Source organism: Hakea prostrata, chromosome 2 (genome assembly GCF_041222555.1).
Source record: "Hakea prostrata isolate BN-2017 chromosome 2, UWA_Hpros_2, whole genome shotgun sequence".
NCBI lineage: Eukaryota > Viridiplantae > Streptophyta > Magnoliopsida > Proteales > Proteaceae > Hakea > Hakea prostrata.
In genome coordinates this window covers 65,801,215-65,821,601 of record NC_142601.1, presented here as the reverse complement: position 1 = coordinate 65,821,601, position 20,387 = coordinate 65,801,215, and the positions used below count along the sequence as shown (strand labels likewise).

General features: G+C 35.3%; 1 protein-coding gene across 2 annotated transcripts in view; it reads right to left on the bottom strand.

The window, feature by feature from the left end:
- LOC149025745 (uncharacterized) overlaps nucleotides 1–19,700 on the bottom strand; it is a 39,460-nt gene extending 19,760 nt beyond the window's left edge. For both annotated transcript variants that reach the window (XR_016171774.1, XM_089145951.1), the window contains exons 1-2: nucleotides 19,448–19,700; nucleotides 18,757–19,369 (exon numbers count right to left, since the gene is read on the bottom strand). Coding sequence is in view for 1 of the 2 variants with exons in the window: in XM_089145951.1 (XP_089002077.1) it covers nucleotides 18,757–19,369; nucleotides 19,448–19,495 (661 nt within the window). In the remaining variant the exon portion in view is untranslated. The remainder of the gene's footprint in view (nucleotides 1–18,756; nucleotides 19,370–19,447) is intronic.
- Nucleotides 19,701–20,387: the final 687 nt, after the last annotated feature.

Here is a 20,387-nt window from a genome sequence, read left to right as displayed (position 1 = left end):
AATATAGCGGCAGAGCCGACCATTTCTGGTTATGTGGTCTAATGAGATGCATGAAAAATTATCGAGGGGCCTAGGAGATGAAGGAAGCACGACTGTAGGCTATTCATCCCAAATCCTTCCTCGAAGAAATTAAAGAAAGAAATGAAAGAAGTGAATATACATATAAAGTGCAGATGATGCATGATGTCAAAATTTAGAGGGGCCTAGGAGAGATGATAGAAGCACGACTGTAGGCTTTCATCCTCAAATCCTTCCTCTAAGAAATTAATAGAAAAAATATACAAACAAAGGCAAAAGATAAGCTACATCTTAACCACTTAGGGTTCCCTTTCGGGATCCCCGAAGTGTTAACTAAATACTAAGTAGAGAAAAGATCATAACATACCATTATGAAAGCTTGTCTTTATTTCTTCAAGAGCATGTTACAAAGTAAGAGCTTGTTATAAAAGTGAGCACCATTACACTTGGAGAGCCAAGAAGAGAGAGAAACTTCACACCTTCACACTCATCTATTGCTATCCTTCCTCTCTCTCATCTCACACTAGATACTTCTATTTATAGGCAAAGGGAGAGTACTATTCCTAAGTACACATGTCACCATTTCAAGCTAAGTTACAATGTACTATTACACTTGTCAAGTTATTAAAAAGATGGAAGTAAAAGGACTAAGGTACATTTTTCAGGGTACTAGAATACCCTTAGCCCTTTTTGGTATTTACAACTTTGTCCACTGAGGTGTCACTTTAATGATTAAAGGAATGATTCCATGCAACACCCTCTACGCATGCAGCTGTGTACTCTGCTGGGGACCGTAGATTTGGTATTTCTTCAAGAACCACCCCGTGGCATTCCATGTAGTATAAAACTACTGTTTTCCACATTGGTTTGGTTCAGGTGGGTAACCCATAATTTACAGACAGGGTTCTTGCCTGGCATACTTTTATACTTAGCATGCTCAAGTGTGATAAACACTACGTTTTGTAACCCGTGTTCAGGGTTAGCCGGTTTTATACTAGCCTGGCCTAGTTTACCCAATGTTTTTCATGCTTGGTACTAGCATGGATCCTGTTGTAGCCCGGATCGAGGGTTAAGGACAATTAAGTAGTTTTACATGGTTGTCCTATGAACCATGTGGTCCTTTATGGATTGGGCCAAAATCCTTGTGGTTTTGTTAAAGTCCACAAAAACCATCCCTAAGTTTAACGTCGTTTGGGTGTGAGACGGATGGTTAGGGAATCACCCCTTTGTTCAATCTACATTTCTAGTAGATTTTGTGATGCTGACGGAGACTTTCCTTTGTTGTGTCTTCGTCGTACGATTTCATATTCAGTGTCTTCTTGTGGGGTCAATGTTTTTTCTTGTTCGTCCTGTGGGTTTATGGGCCCACGATAGCTTCCGCTGTATTGTGTGAATTTTTGTTGGAGGAGAGCTTCTATTTCTCCAAGTATTTCTGTTCTGAAGGCCTCCATTGGTGATTGTGAGCTAGAGCCTGGTGATATTTGTTCAACTCGTTGAGCATCGTTTGCTGATGGAGTATCTTGTGCTTTGTAAAGTTGTAAATCAGCTAAGAGGCTTTTGTTCGAAGCTTCTAAACGCTGAATTAGTCTTTCTTTTGTAGCATTTTCTATTTGTAACTTGCTTATCCTCATAGAACAATTGGCTACCTGATCCAAGAGTTCCTTGTTTTTGTTCTTGATTGGCTCGCATTGTATACAAGTTGTGTTTCTCTGAGCCATGTTGGAGAAAGAGGGTTGTTGAGGAGGAGCATTACGTAGTTTTGGATCTACGTAATATGTTGGGCCAATCATTGACTTGGCATAGATCTGTGCTTGTTCGAGGGTCTCATATCCCTTGAAGAAATGAGTGGGATAACCCTTTGTAGCTTCTACAACATCTTCCCAATCAAGAAAAATGCCAGTATTGTGTCCTTGGTAGACGACGTAGAACTTCGCCTTGCCTTTCTTTGTTCGCAGTTGTCCGTATAGGAAAGCAAGAAGATGTATGGCATTTGCTAATCCTGAGATAGCTTTATGTTGAGTGATGCACTTGTTTGCATTGTACCATATGTTGTCCAAACATATTTGCTCTTCATCACTGATCATATATCCATTGCTATTTTCAAACTTCATGTGAGAGTTTTTGAACAGAATATGTTTTCCAAAGTTTATAGTTTCTGGGGGAGAGGGAATTCTATGTGGTGAGAAAGAAGGGAATGTGCGAGCTGCACTGGTATTTGAATTACCGACTGTTCCCATTATCTTGTGCAGTAAACGCCGTGTTTGTGGTGAGAATGTATTATTCACTAATTGTGAGGGGGTTATCAGAGGAGAAGCTGAAGAGCTTTGTTCTGGAGTTGTATTACTCCTTTGTATGAGATCTCGGAGCATATCATCTTCCTATGTAATCATAAAATAGAGGAGGTTAACCAAGGTCCTGTAAAATTTGGTGTATCCTGGATAGTAAATCAGCAGTTTTATTATCTACACCTTTTATATATTCTATTGTAATTTTATATCCTCTATTATAAAAATGGTTTCTTAAAAGAACCCATCTCCATGTTGTATTTTCCTTTCATTTAAATTATTATACGCCTTGACTATGGCTTCACAATCAGTTGTGAAATGGTCGATTTGTTAGGAATATTTCCATACAATCAAGTCCTTTAATAAGGCCTAATTCGTATTCACGAGGTCAATGTTTTTATACTAAACTTTCCCGAGTTATACCTACGATTTCTTCAGTGATTTAGGGTGTTGTTCGATGGTTTAATTTTTAAAATGGCTCCCACCCTCTTCACAACCGTCAATTTCTATTATTCGATAATCCTTATCTCGTAGGTAATCTTAATGAGGGAATTTTAAGAAAAGATTTTTAATTTTTTGTACAAGAAGAATATCTTGATTATTCCATCTATGTTCTCCATTCGATGAAGTTTTATGGTGTAAAGATCCTAAATATTTTCCTAAGTTTTGTATAATAAGTCTAGCTTGATTAGCTAAGCCTAAAAATGATCGAATTTGTGTTATTGATGTTAATTTATCAGGAAAGTCTTGTATTTTTGTGGCAATATGGGATTGTAATTTAATAGTACCATTGCCTAATTCCATTCCTAAGAATTTAATGTATTGTTTACCAATTTCCATTTTCTTTTTAGAAATAATTATACCATTATTCATAAATTCGGCAAATATTATTTTCAAATGACTTATATGTTCTTGAGGTGTTTTACTATAGACTAAAATATCATCTATATAGACTATAGCAAATTTCTTGTGTTTTAAAAATATATTATCCATTCGTCTTTGAAAGACAGATGGAGCGTTTTTTAATCCAAAGGGCATTACTAACCACTCGAAATGTCCTAAGGTTGTAGAAAAGGTTGTCCATTCTATCGAGTCTTTATGCATTTTTATTTGGTGGAAACCTGATTTACAATCAAATTTGCTAAATATTGTACAATCTTGTATATAACTTAGCAAATAATCTCTTTCAGGTATTTTGTAAGAATCTTCATGTGTATTATCATTTAATCTTTTATAATTTATTACCATTCTAGTTTTTCCTCTAATTTGTTCAGCATGATTATTTACAATGAAGGCTGCACTAGAATGTCTAGAATTTGATTTTTGTATCAATTTATATTCTAATAATTCTTTCATGTGTAATAGAAATTCTTCATTATCTTTAGGTGTATATTTCGCTTGTCCCGTATCTATTCGCATTTCAGGATTAATTATTTCTAATTTACAAATTGGTTTTGTAACATTCCAATGTTTAAGTGGATTATCATTTGCTATGATTTCTAGTTTTTCTAAATTTCTAATTATCTGTTGGATTTCATTGTTTGAGTCAAGACTATAGTATAAAGATTTTCCTGTAATTAGATGTTCAAAATGTTCAGGTTCTATTATGCAGAAGTCATTCATTGTTCCTTTTTCAGAAGTTTCTGCAATATGTTCATTATATTGTAATTGAAGTGGAGGTAATCCACATTGATTTCGTGTACAGGCGCATGTATTTGAAGAAATGTGAATGGGTTTTGTTTTTTGAGTTTTGGAAATCAGCTTAATGATACCACCACGCGAAGTTGCCGACTCTGATTGGGTGATGCGACGGCGTGACGCGCAATATTCATTGGTAGAAACCGTGGGTGTAAGGGTAGAACCATCAAAGAGAAGAAGAGCCTCTTTGGTGATTAGAAAACCCGCATTGTGATTTAAAAGGAAATTTAAGCCTAAAAGCATATCGATAGAAGGGGGCATGTCGGTTTTGATATAAACGGTGTCAAGGGGGTAGGAAAGAGAGTACTGTTTACAATGGTTACGAAAAGCAATTGTGGAAGGTTTGAGTTGATGAGTATATATATGTGGAATATTATCAATACCATAACTGATCGTGGTTTGTGGGTTAGATATGGGCTGAGTATCATGTTCAGAGATAAAATGGGAAGAAATGAGGTTTTTTGTACATCCTGTGTCAACATGGGCGATAAGAAATATCTCTTTGTTAGTGGAAAGAATTGTTAGTTTGACTTTGACCAAAAGAGTATTTAAAGTTGGTTGAGGTGAACATTGGAAAGTAGGAAATGGAATGGGGTCAGAGTTTGTGGAATATTCAGTGTTATATAGCTCGTTAGGCGGTGATTGAGACTGTTGTTTTAATTGTAATAATTCAGTAATATATTGGACCTGTGATGTTAAGGTATGTAAGGTTGTATGCATAGTTTGAATATTAGATTTAATAGTGACTATATCAAATTCGAGGGCTGAAACGCGAGCTTGAAGTTGTGCATTATGTTGGCGAGAATTGGATTCAATTTGTGTTAATCTAAGATCAGAAGGTGCAGTTATAGTTTGTATAACAGGTGTGTTTTGGGTTGAGGTAGGTGAGAGAAGAGTTATATTTGAATATTCGGGTGTTCGTAAAAATGGAGAGGTTTTGCCAGTAAGGCAAGATTTACATGCCTCTTTATAACATTTGTTACATTGATACATGTTTTGTAAAGATGGCCAAAAGCCACAGTAGAGACATCCTATTTGTAGGTTGCCTTTGTTGTTTATCCAATTATGAGAACAACTTGTCATTTAATAAATATGGTTTAAATTGATGTTGTGGAATAATTCTTCTATTGGTTTTTGTTAAAAATCTTCTTGTTCTATGTCTTCCCTATCATGTATAGTAATTATACTATAAATGCTTTCTGTATCTGAAACATCTTTGTCAATTTCTAATAACGCTTGATTTGTATTTTGTACTAAATAAGCATTCTGAGTATATGTATTTTGTAAATTTGGGCAATTATTACTAAAATGTCCTGTATTGCCGCAGGTATAACATTTTAATTGTTGTTTATATGTCCTTCTAGGGTCATATCTTCTAAAATGTTTATCTTGAGATAAAAATGGTTTTCTAGTTGTAGATTTTCGGATAGAGTAATTTGAATTTGTTTTTCGAGGTTTACTAGTATAGCTATTTTGGCCTTTAGTGGAATTTGTGTTGTATTTCGGATTCTGGTAATTTCTATTTTGTTTAGTTTGTTTTCTATGGAAGGGTATATTTCTATTGTATTGTTGTGGAACATACATTATATCGCAATAGCTATTATCACCCTTTAATTGTTTTTGTGCTAATTGGTCTGCACATTTAGCTTTGAGTGTTTCTATTATAAATTGTACTTTTATACCGAGGCCGTGCATATCTGCTTTAGTTATAAGCTCAGCCTTGTCTTTTAAAAAATTATTCCAAGCTTCGAGTATTTGTTATCCTAATATTCCGAATAATTTTAAAAATAGTTTGTCACTTATTTCTTTATTAAAATATAATCCATATTTTATTCCATAATACATGTAATCATTACAAAATTGTTTAATATATTGATAATCTGTTAAAGACATTTGTTCTAATGTTTTTAGGGCATCGGCCTGTTCTGTAGTGTTTCCTAAATTTGGGTCTTTTCCAAGTTACTAATTGTCCTACATAATTTAAGAAATTGAATGGATTATTTCCTAAATTTATTAAATATTGATATGTGGGTTGATATTCTTGTTTAAATTTTTCCCATATCACTTTAACTGAGTCACCTAAATATGTTTCTAATCTAGCAAATAATTCTTCTGTTGTTAAATTTTCTACATTAAAATTTTTATAAATATCGTTAGTAACTCGTTGTTTCCAAATAGATATAACAATATTCCATTTTTGTGGATCATGATGTGTTATATTTAATATAGCTCCTTGTTCATGATTCTGGAGTATTATCGGTTCATCTGTAGGGTATCTTTGTCCTCTAGATTTCCATTGTGTATTATGATTAAAATTGTTGGTATTTCCCGGAAACCAAAATATAATTTTATGTTGTGCAGATGGTCTAGGTATATTCATTCCTGATGATCCATCTTCAGTATTCATTGTTGTATCTCGGATGTGAGTATTTTGAGATGGATTTGAAGCACTGGCTCTAGATTCTTGTGGTTCCATATATTCATTATTTATATTATCGATAATTTCTTGTATATACTCACGTTCTGGATCTATAACATATTCCGTATTAATAATATTTGATATTTCTGATTCGAATTCTATGTCAGATTCATAGGTAGTATTTGTATCGGGTGTTATAACAAGTTCTTTCTGTTTTTCTATAGCCTTTAATTTGTTTTCTTGTTCTATTTTATCTTTTTTACATTGTTCTTCTACTAATTTGGTAATTATAGCTATATTATTTGTTAATTTATCTATTGATTGGTGCATTTCTTTTAAGGTATTTTTGATATCCATTTTGTTTTGTTTAGTCACTAATTGATTCAGTATTAGTGTCTGTCTTAGGTTGGGTTAGGGTTGTATAATTTGTGAATTTTATTAATGTCTCTCCTTTAGCTGTTTGATACATTGAGTGATCAGATGGAGTTATTGTCGTTTGTGTATCGTTTTGCACTATTTGAGAAATGTTCCATGGTAATCCTGCATATTCAAAAGAGTCTATTTTAGGGGGTGTTATGGCTTTTACTCCTTTACTAGCCATACTTTCTACTATATCTTTTATATTTATTTTATAATTAGTGGTTGAATTTTGTATTCCGGCTCCTAAAAATCTTGTACAAATTATAAGATTGTTTCCTATAAATCCTTCATATCCTTTAGTTTGTATTCCTATCTGTATATTATTTATAAAGGCTTCTTTATCTATTAACATATCAGGGGTGAAGAATACTAACCCTACATTATTGTTCATATCTATTTCCATTAATTGTATTATTGAATTTGTGTTTTTCCATCTAGAATCATATATTGTTACCAGGGCTTTAGTGCCTAAATGTTTTCGAGTAAGGGATTTTATTCCAACTACAAATATTCCAGTGTGTATTAATTTAATATGCTTTGGTTTTAATAATATTTTTAATTCTTTGTCCACCATTGGTAATCGGATGGTTTGTCCTTCTAAACAACTTACAATTTCTTCGTTTTTATGTCTTATAAATACGGTATCTCTTGGGAAGTTTGCTGTATTATATAAGGTTTTAGGGTTTAATAGATTTAAAGCATTATTCCTAAATATTTCTATATTTTCATTTATATCTACAATTTCTGTTATTTTATTTTCTTGTGGGCTTTCCGAAGTTTTGGAGGACTGTCCTACTAGCTGTCTATTAGAAAATTTTCTTATCATCTTACTCATGATTTTTGCACGTAAAATTTAGCTAAGGGTTTTGGTTGTTGAGTCTATCTATTCCTATTGTCTTGTTAATATTTAGATTTTCCATTTGAGATAATATATCATTTACTGTAGTTTTCTTTGGTATTAAATCCTGTAATAAAAGTAAATCTTTGTGTAATTGTTCTATGTTATTTAGAAGTTTTAAATATAATAGGATAATTACATTATTTTGTTTAAGGAGAATTTTATCAATGGGTTGTCCTGGATCATATTTTGATAAGCCTTCTGTTTCTGGGTGATATTCTTTGGCTTGTTGTAAAATTTGTTGATATATAAGGTTGTCTTCCATAGCCTAATATCCTATTTGTTTAATTATCTTTTCTAAATATTCTAATTTTTCCATTATTTGATCACATCTAATATTTACTTTATCACATCTTTCGTTTAATAAATTATATATTTCTTTATACTTTATATGTCTATTTTGCTCTTGTTCAAAGAAAAAGATTAGTTTATGTATATCTTCACTTGTTGGTAATTGTTGTCATTTTAAGGGTAATTTTCATCCAGACCCCTTGAGGTTTGGTCCAAGTCATTTTTAGTCCAGTTTAAGTTTTCTTTTGCATATGGCTCCCTTGTGGTTTCATGAAATGTTTAAATAAGGACAAGTTTAACCAAAACTGTTGATTTAATAATTTTTGTGACGAAAATGCCCTTTTTTCAATTTATTTGTTTTAGTTTTTTTTTTTTTTTTTTTTTTAATAAGTTCCTTTCTTTTATTGAAAGAAAAAAATGCAAGTCTCTCCGTCTTCTCCATCGCCGCCAAGAACTCAACTGCTGCTTAGCCCTTGTTGCAGCTGAGTTCGAAAGCTTCGAAGACAAAGCAGAAGAAAAGCCCCTCGTGTTTGCATTCCTCGGATCACAGGCAAAGGAAAGCCAACGTGCTTCTCTGTTGCTGGTTTAAGCTGGATTTAATCACAGCTACTCCTCTACTGCAACTGCTACTATCGCTTCTGATGCTGGATCTCAGACCAATTGGAAGAGGAATCCTCAACGCCATCTTCTACTACCCTTCTTCCCTTCCCGTACGGCCGTACCTAGTCGTTGGCTCAAGATCTTACTGAGATACTGAATTAGGATGGAAGGAAAGAATCCTGAGGAATCTATAAAATTTGAGAGAGAATTGAAGTGCAGAAAGATGCATATTGCTTGTCTGATGAAATGTGAAGGTGAGGTAGGTGAGAGATTATGAATTTCAGGCGCAAAGATCTTTGTGGGATCCCTGGCTGAAGATGACGGAGGGAGAGAAGGGAGTATTTACAATAAGAGTTGAGGAATAATTTTTAATTCAGATGTTTCCACACGGCTACCATACAGGATACCGCCACCCGTAACCGCCTCATCTGCAATCGAGTTCATCCCTCGTTCATCAGGTGGGGGTGGGTTTCATTTATTGTGTTGGTAAAGTTCTCTAGCTAGCTCTTTCACCAAATCTGATTCCGTGCCTCATTCCTTATCCTCAGGCCCCAACAACTACGACGATTCTTTGAGGTTTGTAGTGGTTGTATCTATCTATCCATCCATTCTTCGATCGATGAAATTTGTTTTCGATCTCCGGTTTTGATTGATGGCCTGGTAGATAGATAACCACCGCATGCAGGAGTTTAAATTGGCTGAGTTCTTGGCCGACGATGGAGAAGACGGAGAGACTCGTATTTTTTCTTTGAATAAAAGAAAGAAACTTATTAAAAAAATAATAATAAAACAAATAAATTGGAAAAAGGGCATTTTCGTCACAAAAATTATTAAATTAACAGTTTCTGTTAAACTTGTCCTTGTTTAATCATTTCATTAAACCACAGGGGAGCCATATGCAAAAAAAAACTTAAACTGGACTAAAAATGACGTGGACCAAATCTCAGGGGGTCTAGATGAAAATTACCCTAATTTTAATTGGTTTGTTACAGACATAATTTGTTCTAATTCACTTTTTATATAATCTTGATTTTGTCTAAGTATTATTAGTTCATTTTTATAATTTTTATTTTCTTGGTCCATTTAGTAATATTCTTCCGAATTATGATAATCTTCAAATAAGCTGTCATTTTCTTCATTTACTTTAATTATTTGTTCAAATTGTTTTAATAATGTTCCAATTTTTTCAAATAATTCATTATTTTGTTGTCTAAATTCTTTTAGAAGTTCTCTTTCTTCTAGGGTATGGCCTTGTGGGCCTAAATATCTTGGAACAGTTAATCTATGTATACTATCATAATTATTTCTGATTTTTTGTTTCAATATTACTATCTCATCACTTGTATTTTTTTGTTTTTGGATTTCTATTTTCATTTCTTGAGTTTTTATATTTATTGTTTCAATTAAAGTTAAACTTCTATCAAATGGTTCATATCCGTAAGATATAGCTAATTTCATTTTCATATTTTCTATATTTTTATACCAAGGGAGTTCTTCGTCAGGTTTATCGAAATAACTCGAAAACCTATGTATACAATATTTTTGTCTTTTTGATATTGTGTCTTCTTTTAATTGTGTAAATTGTGATAATAATTTTGAATTTGTGGATTCTATGGATGACGCTAATTTATCAAATATAAGTTCTCTTATTTCACTGGGTAAAGTTATTTCTTGAATAATAGTTTCTTCAGGGAGTTCAATAATATTTACTGCATGTTTAAAATATTCTAATAAGCTACAAAAAGCTATTTTCTTTCCATTATTTGTTTGACTATTTTGTAAAGCAGCTATATATACTGTGTATGTTTCTACTAGTTTTTGCATAATTATTCTAATTCGTAATTATCACTATCTTCATTATAAATTGCTGTATTTAATTCATTTTGTTTAAGCTCCATATACTGTTTAATATTTCCATAAATTTTTATTAAATTCTTAATTTGTTCAAATAATCTATGATTATTTCTTTCAATTTTATTCATATGTTTTCTATCTTTTTTACCTATTACTACTTGATCTTTATTCATAATATTATGGATTTTTGTTCTTATATAAACAAGTTCATCACCAATATTTCTTTGATGTAAAATTTCTATTTTAATTTCATGTTTTTTTATTTCTAGAGTTTCAGACATGAGTAATTCATATGTATAAGGATCAAATCCCATTGATGTGGGACTTTTATATTTTATTCCATTTATAAGATTATACCAAGGTAATTCTGTTTCTTTTTTGTCAAAATGATTTACTGCTAAGTATATCACATATATTTGTCTTTGATTTTTAAACTTATTTCTTAATTGTTCTTTTTGTACTATTGTATTGGTTGGTTTAAAGAAGATGCTAACTTATCAAAGATAAGTTCGCGGATTTCTATTGGAAGAGTTAATTCTTGTTCAACATATGGTTGTGGAAGTTCTATAATATTCACAATTGTTTTGTAATATTCAAGTAAACTGCAAAATACTTCTTTTATTTGTGAAAAATTATTACAATTATGCAAAAGATGAATATAAACAGTAAATTTATCTATTACTTCCTTCATTATATAAAGTTTATAAAGACAGTAAAGAAAATTAACTAGAATTTAGAAAAGTAAACTTACTAGTGGCAAGTGAATAGTACTTGTGAATAGTGAACAGTGAATATTGAAACTGGATACAGCGAGTGATCAATAAAGTTGTATATCCTACTCAAGACTACCTTCGTAGTAAAGACTTACATATCTTGGCCTAATGCAAAGTTATACTATATGAATGCAAAGATATCAAAGGAGTAGTTTTCTCGTGGTCATTACTGGTATTGTATGGTAAATTTCGTTTGGCGCAAAACACAAAGCCTACAGTGGCTCCATCTAATTATCAGAACTGAGACTTATAGCCAAGCTCGCTCTACGAAGTTCAGCTAATAGACTTTCCTTTTGGGCTAGGGGATGCATTCCATAGAAATTTAACCATAACTTCAAAGTTTGATTTTAAGAGAAAATGTTCCTCATAATACGGAGCGGGATGCGCCCGCCGATCCTATTATATCTATATATATATTATATATTATTATATTATTATATATATATATAACAAAATAGGATTTTGAACCAGAGAATTGGGGAACAAATTATGGTTCAAAAATGTGGTTTGGTTTGGCTCAGGTGGGCTTAATGGGTTTTTAGCTAAGGCCACGGCTTAAGAAGGGAGGGATTTAGAAGGAGGGGTTACCGGGTTCGATGGCGGTGCGAGGTGGTAGAGGTGTAGAGATCGATCGAAATTCAGAAGAAGAAGATAGAAGAAGATGTAAGAAACTATAAAGCTATCGTTATGAAACCAGAACTGCGATGGAGATGGAGATGGAGTCTGGTTTCAGAACTACGATGGAGTTTGCGATGGAGATGGAGTATGGGTTTGCGGAGTTCTTCTTCTCTTCTTCTTTCCTTTTTGTTCTGTTCTTGGTCTTTTCTAATCGAACTCACTGTAGTGCAGCGGAACTAAAGAACTGCCAATAAAAAAAGGTGGAACTGCCAGAAAAAGAAGGCGATGGGTTTGAAGAACAGCAATGGGTTTGCAATAGGTTTAAAGAACTGCAATGGATTTGGAAAAAATTAGGAGGGAGGTCTTCAACAACGAGAGAGAGATTTTTGCTTTTCTTCTCTTTTTTTCTTTCTTCCCTGATCGAACTTAGGCTCTGATGCCATGTTGTGAAAGACAATGTTGGTAGAATGGCTTATTGATCAATGATCCTAAGCCCTCTATTTATAATTAAGTAGAAAGTACATTATTATAAGGAATAGAATTTTACATGAATACAAACTCTAATTAAACTCTTAATAGAATCCAACAATTATTGACATAAGCATATACAATTTATTTACACAGTACCATTACCTACGAATATGTCTAATATCAAATGTAATGTTCTTGAATTGAAGGGTGCTAACTATAAGGTATGGAAGGAGTTGATTTTCCTTCAATTAGGGTGGATGTACATTGACTATGTCATTTAGAAAGAACCACCACCTACAATAACTAATACTAGCACAAAGGAAGAAAAGATCTTTATGATCACTAGGAGCAGTCTAGTCGCCTTAGCGTTATGAATATAAGAACCACCTACGGTAACTATACTAGCACTAAGAAAGAAAGGATCTTTATGATCACTACGAGGGATCTAGCCACCTCAACGTTATGTACATAAAGACAAAAAATTTCTGAAAGTATTCATAATTCTAATGAGAGACATAGCTAAAGAATTACTAAAAGCTATTGATGAGCAATTTAAGTCTTGTAAAAAAGCACATGCCATGACCCTAATTATGTAGTTAATATCCCTGAGGATCACTAGTGCAAGAGGTGTGCATCAACACATCATAAGGATGAGGGACTTTGTCTCTCAGCTCAAGAATCTAGAGGTGTGCCTTTCTTGTGTTTTTTACTTTATTGTAGTGGCATCATCATCTTTGCCACATCCCTTTACCTGTTTTGTCCAAATTATTTCCTGAACTAATTAAAAGATGTAATCTGAATGATTTTTATTATGAATCCTGTATTTTAGCCAAATAGACTAGGCATGTTAACCTTATTTCAGACCATGGTAGTAAAATTCCTTTTACAATTATTCACTCCGATGTATGAGGTCCTTCTCACACTGTTTCTTTGTCTGGCCATAAGTGGTTTGTCACGTTTATAGATTGTTGCACTAGGACCATATGGATCTACTTCATTAAAAGATTGATGTTTTCTGGTGTTTCAAAAATTTTCATAAAATGTTTAGGACCCATTTTGGGGTCACAGTCAAAATCCTTTGTATAGATAACGGGAATGAGTACTTAGGAGGAGCATTCTCTTTTTATTAGCTAACCATAACATTACACACAAACCAATTGCAGCGACACTCCACCTCAAAATGGGGTTGTCGAACGCAAGAATAAACATCCACTTGAGATAGCACATTCCCTAATGTCCACCATGCATGTATCTCCTCAATATTTGGGGTGATGCGGATCTTACTGTAACTTATTCGATTAACCAAATGCCTTCTTGAGTCTTAGACCAACGTTGCCCCCTTGAGGTTCTTTTGGGGACAACCGACACTGCCCCCTTGAGGTTCTTTTAGGGACAATTGCTTTTACAGTACCCCCTAAGGTTTTTTGTTGTGTTGCCTTTATCTGAAACTACGATATTCATGGTAAGTTGGATCCTCATGGGTTACAAAGCATTTTTTGGGTTATCCTCCTCCACAGAAGGGGTATAAGTGCTATCATCCTAGTTCTCATTGTTTCTTTATCTCTATGGATGTTGTGTTCTAAGAACAATTCCATTTCTTTTCCCCTATACCTCTTTAGGGGGAGAGTCATAGTGAAGACATTCTCGTTTAATTCCTCCTTTTGATATTTCTCCTGTAATTCCTACATATGATCCTCCTTTGGAGAATGGAGTGACTGGAAGACACAAGTGGTGGATGATGTGCAGGGGCAAAAGGAGGAATTAAACGAGAACGTCTTCACTATGACTCTCCCCCTAAAGATGTATAGGGGAAAAGAAAGGGACTTGTTCTTGGAACACAACATCCATAGAGATAAAGAAACAATGAGAACTAGGATGATAACACTATACCCTTTTTGCATATGATCCTCCTTTGGAAAATGGAGTGACCGGGAGACACAACTGGTGGATGATGTGCAGGGGAGGAGCCTAGACCTTTAAAATCATATCAATGGAAGCACAAGTAACCCCTTGTGAACCAAGCCAGATTAAAACTTCAGTTCCTAGTCTAGAAGAATTCATTCCTGCAAGTGAGTCTATCTCAGACCCTTCTTCTAATCCTACTTTGGACTTACCAATTGCATTGAGAAAGCAGCCATGAATTTTCACCAAGCATCCTATTTCCAATTATGTTTCTTATCAATCCCTACCCAAAGTGTCAAAGTTTCATTTTGTCCTCTACTTCTATTCTTAACACTTGACAATAAGCATTATCTCACTAAAAGTAAGCAAGCTATGGATGAGGAAACGCAAACTCTAAGAAAGAAAGAAAAAAAAAAAAAAAAAAAAAAAAAAAAAAAAAGAATGCGGGAATTGGTGAATTTGTTAGCAGGAAAGCAAATTGTCAAGTGTGAATGGGTGTTCGTGATCAAACACAAGGCAAATGGGACTGTTGAAAGATATAAGGCAAGATTGGTGGCTAAAGGCTTCACTCAGACTTATGGCCCTGAGTACCAAGAAACATTTGCCCCTATTGCCAATATGAACATAGTTCAGACTACTCTTTTGGGTGCAGTGAATAAAGGGTGGAGTCTACAACATTTTTTTCCCAAGTCAAAAGAGTCTACGATAATTAGATTTGAAGAATGGTTTTCTCCATGGAGAACTTCAAAAGGAGGTGTACATGGATATGCAACCTGAGTATTCTACTGCAAGACTCATGGGAAAGTATTTAAGTTGAAAAGGGCATTATATGGGCTCGGAAGCATGGTTTGGAAGGTTTCATAAGGCCATGATATCTAATGGCTATAAGCACAGCAATGCAGACCACACTTTATTCACTAAAAGAGATGGTTCCCACACTATTGTACTTCTAGTATATATGTGGATGATATTGTGATCACAATTAGCAGCGAGAATAAGATTTTAGCATAAAGACTTTTTGGGGGCCAAATTTGAGGATATTGGAAAGCTCAAATATTTCCTAGGACTAGAAATGGCATATTACGCCAGTGGTGTTTCTCTCTCTCAAATTAAGCATAGACTTGATCTTCTCGAAGAAACTGGGATGCTAGGATGTAAGCCCACTAAAACTCTTGTTAAGCCTAATCTACACCTAAACACAAAAGGAGAATCGGTTGACAAGACAAAGGTATCAAAAATTGGTGGGAAAGTTGATCTATCTATCTTATACTAGGTCAGACATCACATTTGCAGTTAGTCTTATTAGCCAGTATATGCATGATCCCTACACCTCACTTTTGGATGCAGTATATCGTATCATGAGGTACTTAAAGGCCACTCTAAGAAAAGGGATTTTGATTTCAGCTCATTGACACTTGAAGATTGAAGCATATACATATCCAGACTAGGCAAGATGTCCAAATGATAGGAGGTCTACCTCTGGATATTATGTGTATGTGGGAGGTAACCTGATGACTAGGAGAAGCAAGAAATAGGTTGTGGTTGCAAGGTCTAGTGTCGAGGATGAGTTTAGGGCATTTGCGAGGTACTATGGCTCAAAGGGCTGCTTCAGAAAATTGGGTCAAAGTCAAAGGTTTCTATTGAGTTGTACTTGGATAATAAGTTAGCAATTAGTATAGCTCATAACCTAATGCAGCATGACAAGACCAAGCATGTAGAGATTGACAAACATTTCATCAAAGAGAAAATTGAGATTAGATTAATTTGTATCACTTTTGTTACTTCAAACAAGCAGTGGGCTAATGTGCTTATAAAGAGCTTATGCACCAAGGTGTTCAATAGTATCATTGGTAAATTAAGCATGATAATATCTATGCCTCAACTTGAGGGAGAGTGTTGTAATACAGAATGTTTACTTTCAATATTTGGGGTTTCCTTGTTTAGGGTAGATTTGCTAGGATCTTATTCTTGTAAGTTTCCCACTAGGAAGATTTAGTTTGTTCTGTATTTGGTAAGTTTTGAATATAAACAGAGCTCATGTTGTGTCCTTCAAAGTTCAAACACAAGTCAGGATTCCTCCAACTCTTCTAAGACCTTCTTAGCTTGGAAAACTAGCCAATACAGAATTAAGGTTGTTTCTAACCCTTTTGCAAATCATTTATTATTTTAGGCCTTTTGCATAATAAATTTACTGGAAGAATACTTTCCAAGCTTGGATCTTTGTCTCTGCTCCATGTTCTTACTCTACTCTAATAAGTTGACAACGAGATCCTTTTGTCATCAATGAAAATGAATAACCTTATCATATCTATAATTAGGGGCGTGCATGCAGGAAATTGTGCCTATATGGTAACCTCCTCAGGGCCCCCATCCAATTAAAGAATCAGCAACCCAGGCTTACTGGTCACCTTACAACTTAGTATACAGACATTCTCAGGTAGCATTCCTCCTACAATGTGAAAGCTTCTGCTCCTTCAGGGACTTGCGCTGGCTGAAAATGATCTATATGTAATTCCTGAGCAAACGACTAACCCACGTAATTTGCATCTTGACAGGTTTACAGATCCTGATCCAGATGCTTTCTCTAACTTTCAGTTTCTTTCAGTCCTAAACCTCCATGGAAACATGCTTAATGTGCCTATCACAAGAGGCACAAATCAGCTTGATCATCTGACTCTCATGGATCTGTCCAACAATCACCTCACAGGATCTATTCCTGGTACTGAAATAGCAAACATGAAAAGCATGTTAGTTTATCTCAACCTATTAAAGTTTCTCTCAGTCTCAAATCTTCATAGGAACATGCTTAATGGGTCTACCCAAAAGGCACGGACCAGCTTGATCATCTGACCTCATGGATCTGTTGTAAAATCACCTCATAGGATCTATTCCTGGAACTGTAATAGCAGACATGAAATGCCTGTCAGTTGATCTCAACCTATTACACAATTATTTGGTGGGGTCCATCCTAGTGGAGCTTGGAGAGCACCAAATGCTAAAGCAGTTGACATCTAATAATGTTTCAGGAAGTATTCAAACTGCACTTGGAGGCTGCCAAAGACCTTGTTTGCCATTGAACTCTCATAAAATGCTCCCAGGGTACATTGAAGATCTCAAGCATCAAAACATTCTTAATCCTTCTGGGAACAAAGCATGGGGAACTTTTCAGCCTCAAATGTCCCTTCAATCAACTTGTGCCCTGTTTTGAGAGCTGGCATGTTTAGACACACCTTTGTGTGTCTAGTCTGGAAGGAAACACTGATCCCTTCCTAATAATTGGCACACCTTGAAGCAATTCAAGCCACCTAAATACACCAATTAGGTTCACCTAGAAAGCTGGTTAACTCTGACCCCCACTAGAACCATGTTTTATATGCTTAAATCCTGGTTAGTATAACATTTATCCTTGATCAATGCATCAAAAACGGAAAGTCTGAAGATCTTGAACCTCTAGAAGCATCTAAATTCTCTCTACCCAATCCTCAAGAGGTTTCATCCAAGGATTTGGAAAGTGCTACAAGTTTCTTTAGCAAAGAGAATGTGAATGGTAGCAGTTTCATGAGCAGTGTGCCCAATGGCGAACAGTTGCTATGAAAACACTGAAACTCCAGTGATTCTCTTCCGAATCTGACGAGTGCTTCAAAACAGAACCTAAGAACTTGAGCCATTTGATGCGCAGAATCTGGCCAGGTAATAGGGTTTGCTTGGGAACAGAAAAGCTGAAGGCACTGGTTCTAAAATATGAGGAGAATGGGCATTTTGAAAACATTATACATGATCCCGAAATAGATCCAGTCAACTTGGACACCATCTTAAGAAGTTGAATGCATCTATATATATATATTTCAGGTAAGACGATGCATATTATTGCTCAAGAATTGTTTTACTTCAAAGGTTTTGATTCCCAACTTGTTTACTACATTCTGAAATCTTCCAAAAAAATTTGGATGGAAACTCGGAAGCACATCAGAGTGATGTTCCTGATGTGTTCAAGTGGTGCAGATGAGAATGAGCTCAATAAAAGGTGTATGAAGTCTTCGCTGGGCAAGATGAAAACTGTCGCCATGGGAGGAATTCTATTTTGATTTGCCTGGAGTCAACTACTTTCAGGGGGCTGAGCTAGTGTGGTAAGTTTGCTGCCATGTAACCGATTCCAACCCAACTACTCTATCTAATTGAGGGAATACCTGACCTGATTAAAATCTGAGAGAGGTCAATAGTTGAGATTGTAGATGGATCACCTCACTGACTGGCAAGCTTGAAGGACTACAAAACTGATTGTTTAGATGGTGTCCATAGCTGACAGTAATTAGCCCCCGTGTTCCCTTCCCCTTAGGCAATGGAAGCTTAAAACATTCGGGATACCAAAATCTCTCAAATATTCCAAATCTAAATTCGCTTTAGCAAATTCAAATATTTTCATAGTACTCAAAAAAAAATCTGAGAATCAAAAGAATTTTCATAAAAGTTACATATTAATAGAGAGAATCTCTCTGAATATCTACTTACTTGGGGGATCATTCTGCAGAAACTCTTCTACGGTAGAAGGGAATTCAAGCCCTTCAAGAATATCAGCATCCTTCGAGGCACAAGCAGCTCTGCCGAGAAGCAAGTATACAATACTCAATGGTTCGCTCATCTCCTCCCCACCATCATTTAACAAGTATCTAATCCATCCATCCAATCGGTTCATTTCTTTCTCACATTTGGGTCCCTGCAACCCAGCAATTTTTGAATAAAACCCATCATGACAAAAACATGACCCCGAAGTTACATTTGCCAATCCTTTCTCTCTTTCTTCTTTTTCGTCGCCTTCTTCCAACCTTAAATCCGAAAGACCCAAGAGTTCCATCAAAAGCTCGATATCACCCTTGTTGTCTTCCGCCACCTTGATTGTCCGACTGTTTTGTTCAATGTCCAATTGAAATGGGTCCTTTTGGTTCGGAGGGAAATCAAGGGAATGCGAGAGAAAATCTTGTGGAGGCTCGCTGTTTTGGAGACTCGAGCTGTTGCTGCTACGTTCGTAGTCGAGAAAAATTGGAGAACCCAGAGAATCTGTAGATGGGAGAGAACACTGATTGGTCGATTGCAATGGATCTTCTGTTTTCAATCTCTTCTCGACCTATTCAGATATGTCAAGAAATCTGAATGACAAAATATAGATAGAACCGTGGTGATAAGAGGTTTTGCGATCAGCTACCTGGTTAAGAGACGAGAAGAATCTACTGTGGAGTGAAGTCGGCCACATGATCGCATCAGTTCATCAGACTTACAGCTTCAGGCATCGGCAAATACCAGCGAGGCAGCAACAGTTTGCAGCCACTATTTTTTTTTTGTTGAAACGGAAGAGAATATATAAATGTATATAAGACGATTAAGATAATGGTATTAAAGAGCAAATTACAATCTCATCAAAACTCTCCCACCAGCCTTATCAGCCACAATGGCTATGAGGCAGTCAGGAAACCCTTCTGGATCAAATTTCGCCTCTTTATTTTTTCCAAGAAGTCAGCACCTCTATTCATCCCTCTAACCTGATGAACCACCTCATATTATTGCAGCTTCCCTATGGAATTCCAAATCTCTTCAAGTAAAATGAGTATGTTCCAATGAGTATTCACCACTCTCTTGACCACGTCCATGCAATACTTCCCCCGCCACCCCCCCCCCCCCCCCCCCCGGGGCCCCCCCTGGCCCACCCATCCCCATTTATCACATCCCCCAACCGGCCCCTAGCCCAAGGTGACCCCGCCAGTCGTTTGGGCGCTATCCCACTAGCCAATAATTATCGATAAGCATCTTGTTGGAATACTCAAGACGAATCCAAAGATCACCAAAGGCCGAATAAAGCACCACCCTACTATATCCTTGAGAGATAACCTCCCTAAGGCCACTAGCCATCCCCATTTATCACATCCCCCAACCGGTACCCCATCTAGAATACCCAAAGGTGTAATCCACAGTCTCGAAGATCAAGTTTAGGGCAATCATATACCCACATAGCACAATAATATAATCAAGAATAAGAACAAATCATTGTATTAAAGTAAATTAAGAAATAATCAAGAAAGAATCTCAGAAAGATCACAAAAGAATATCAAAGTGCGGAAAATATGATACCAATATATAATTAAAGTATA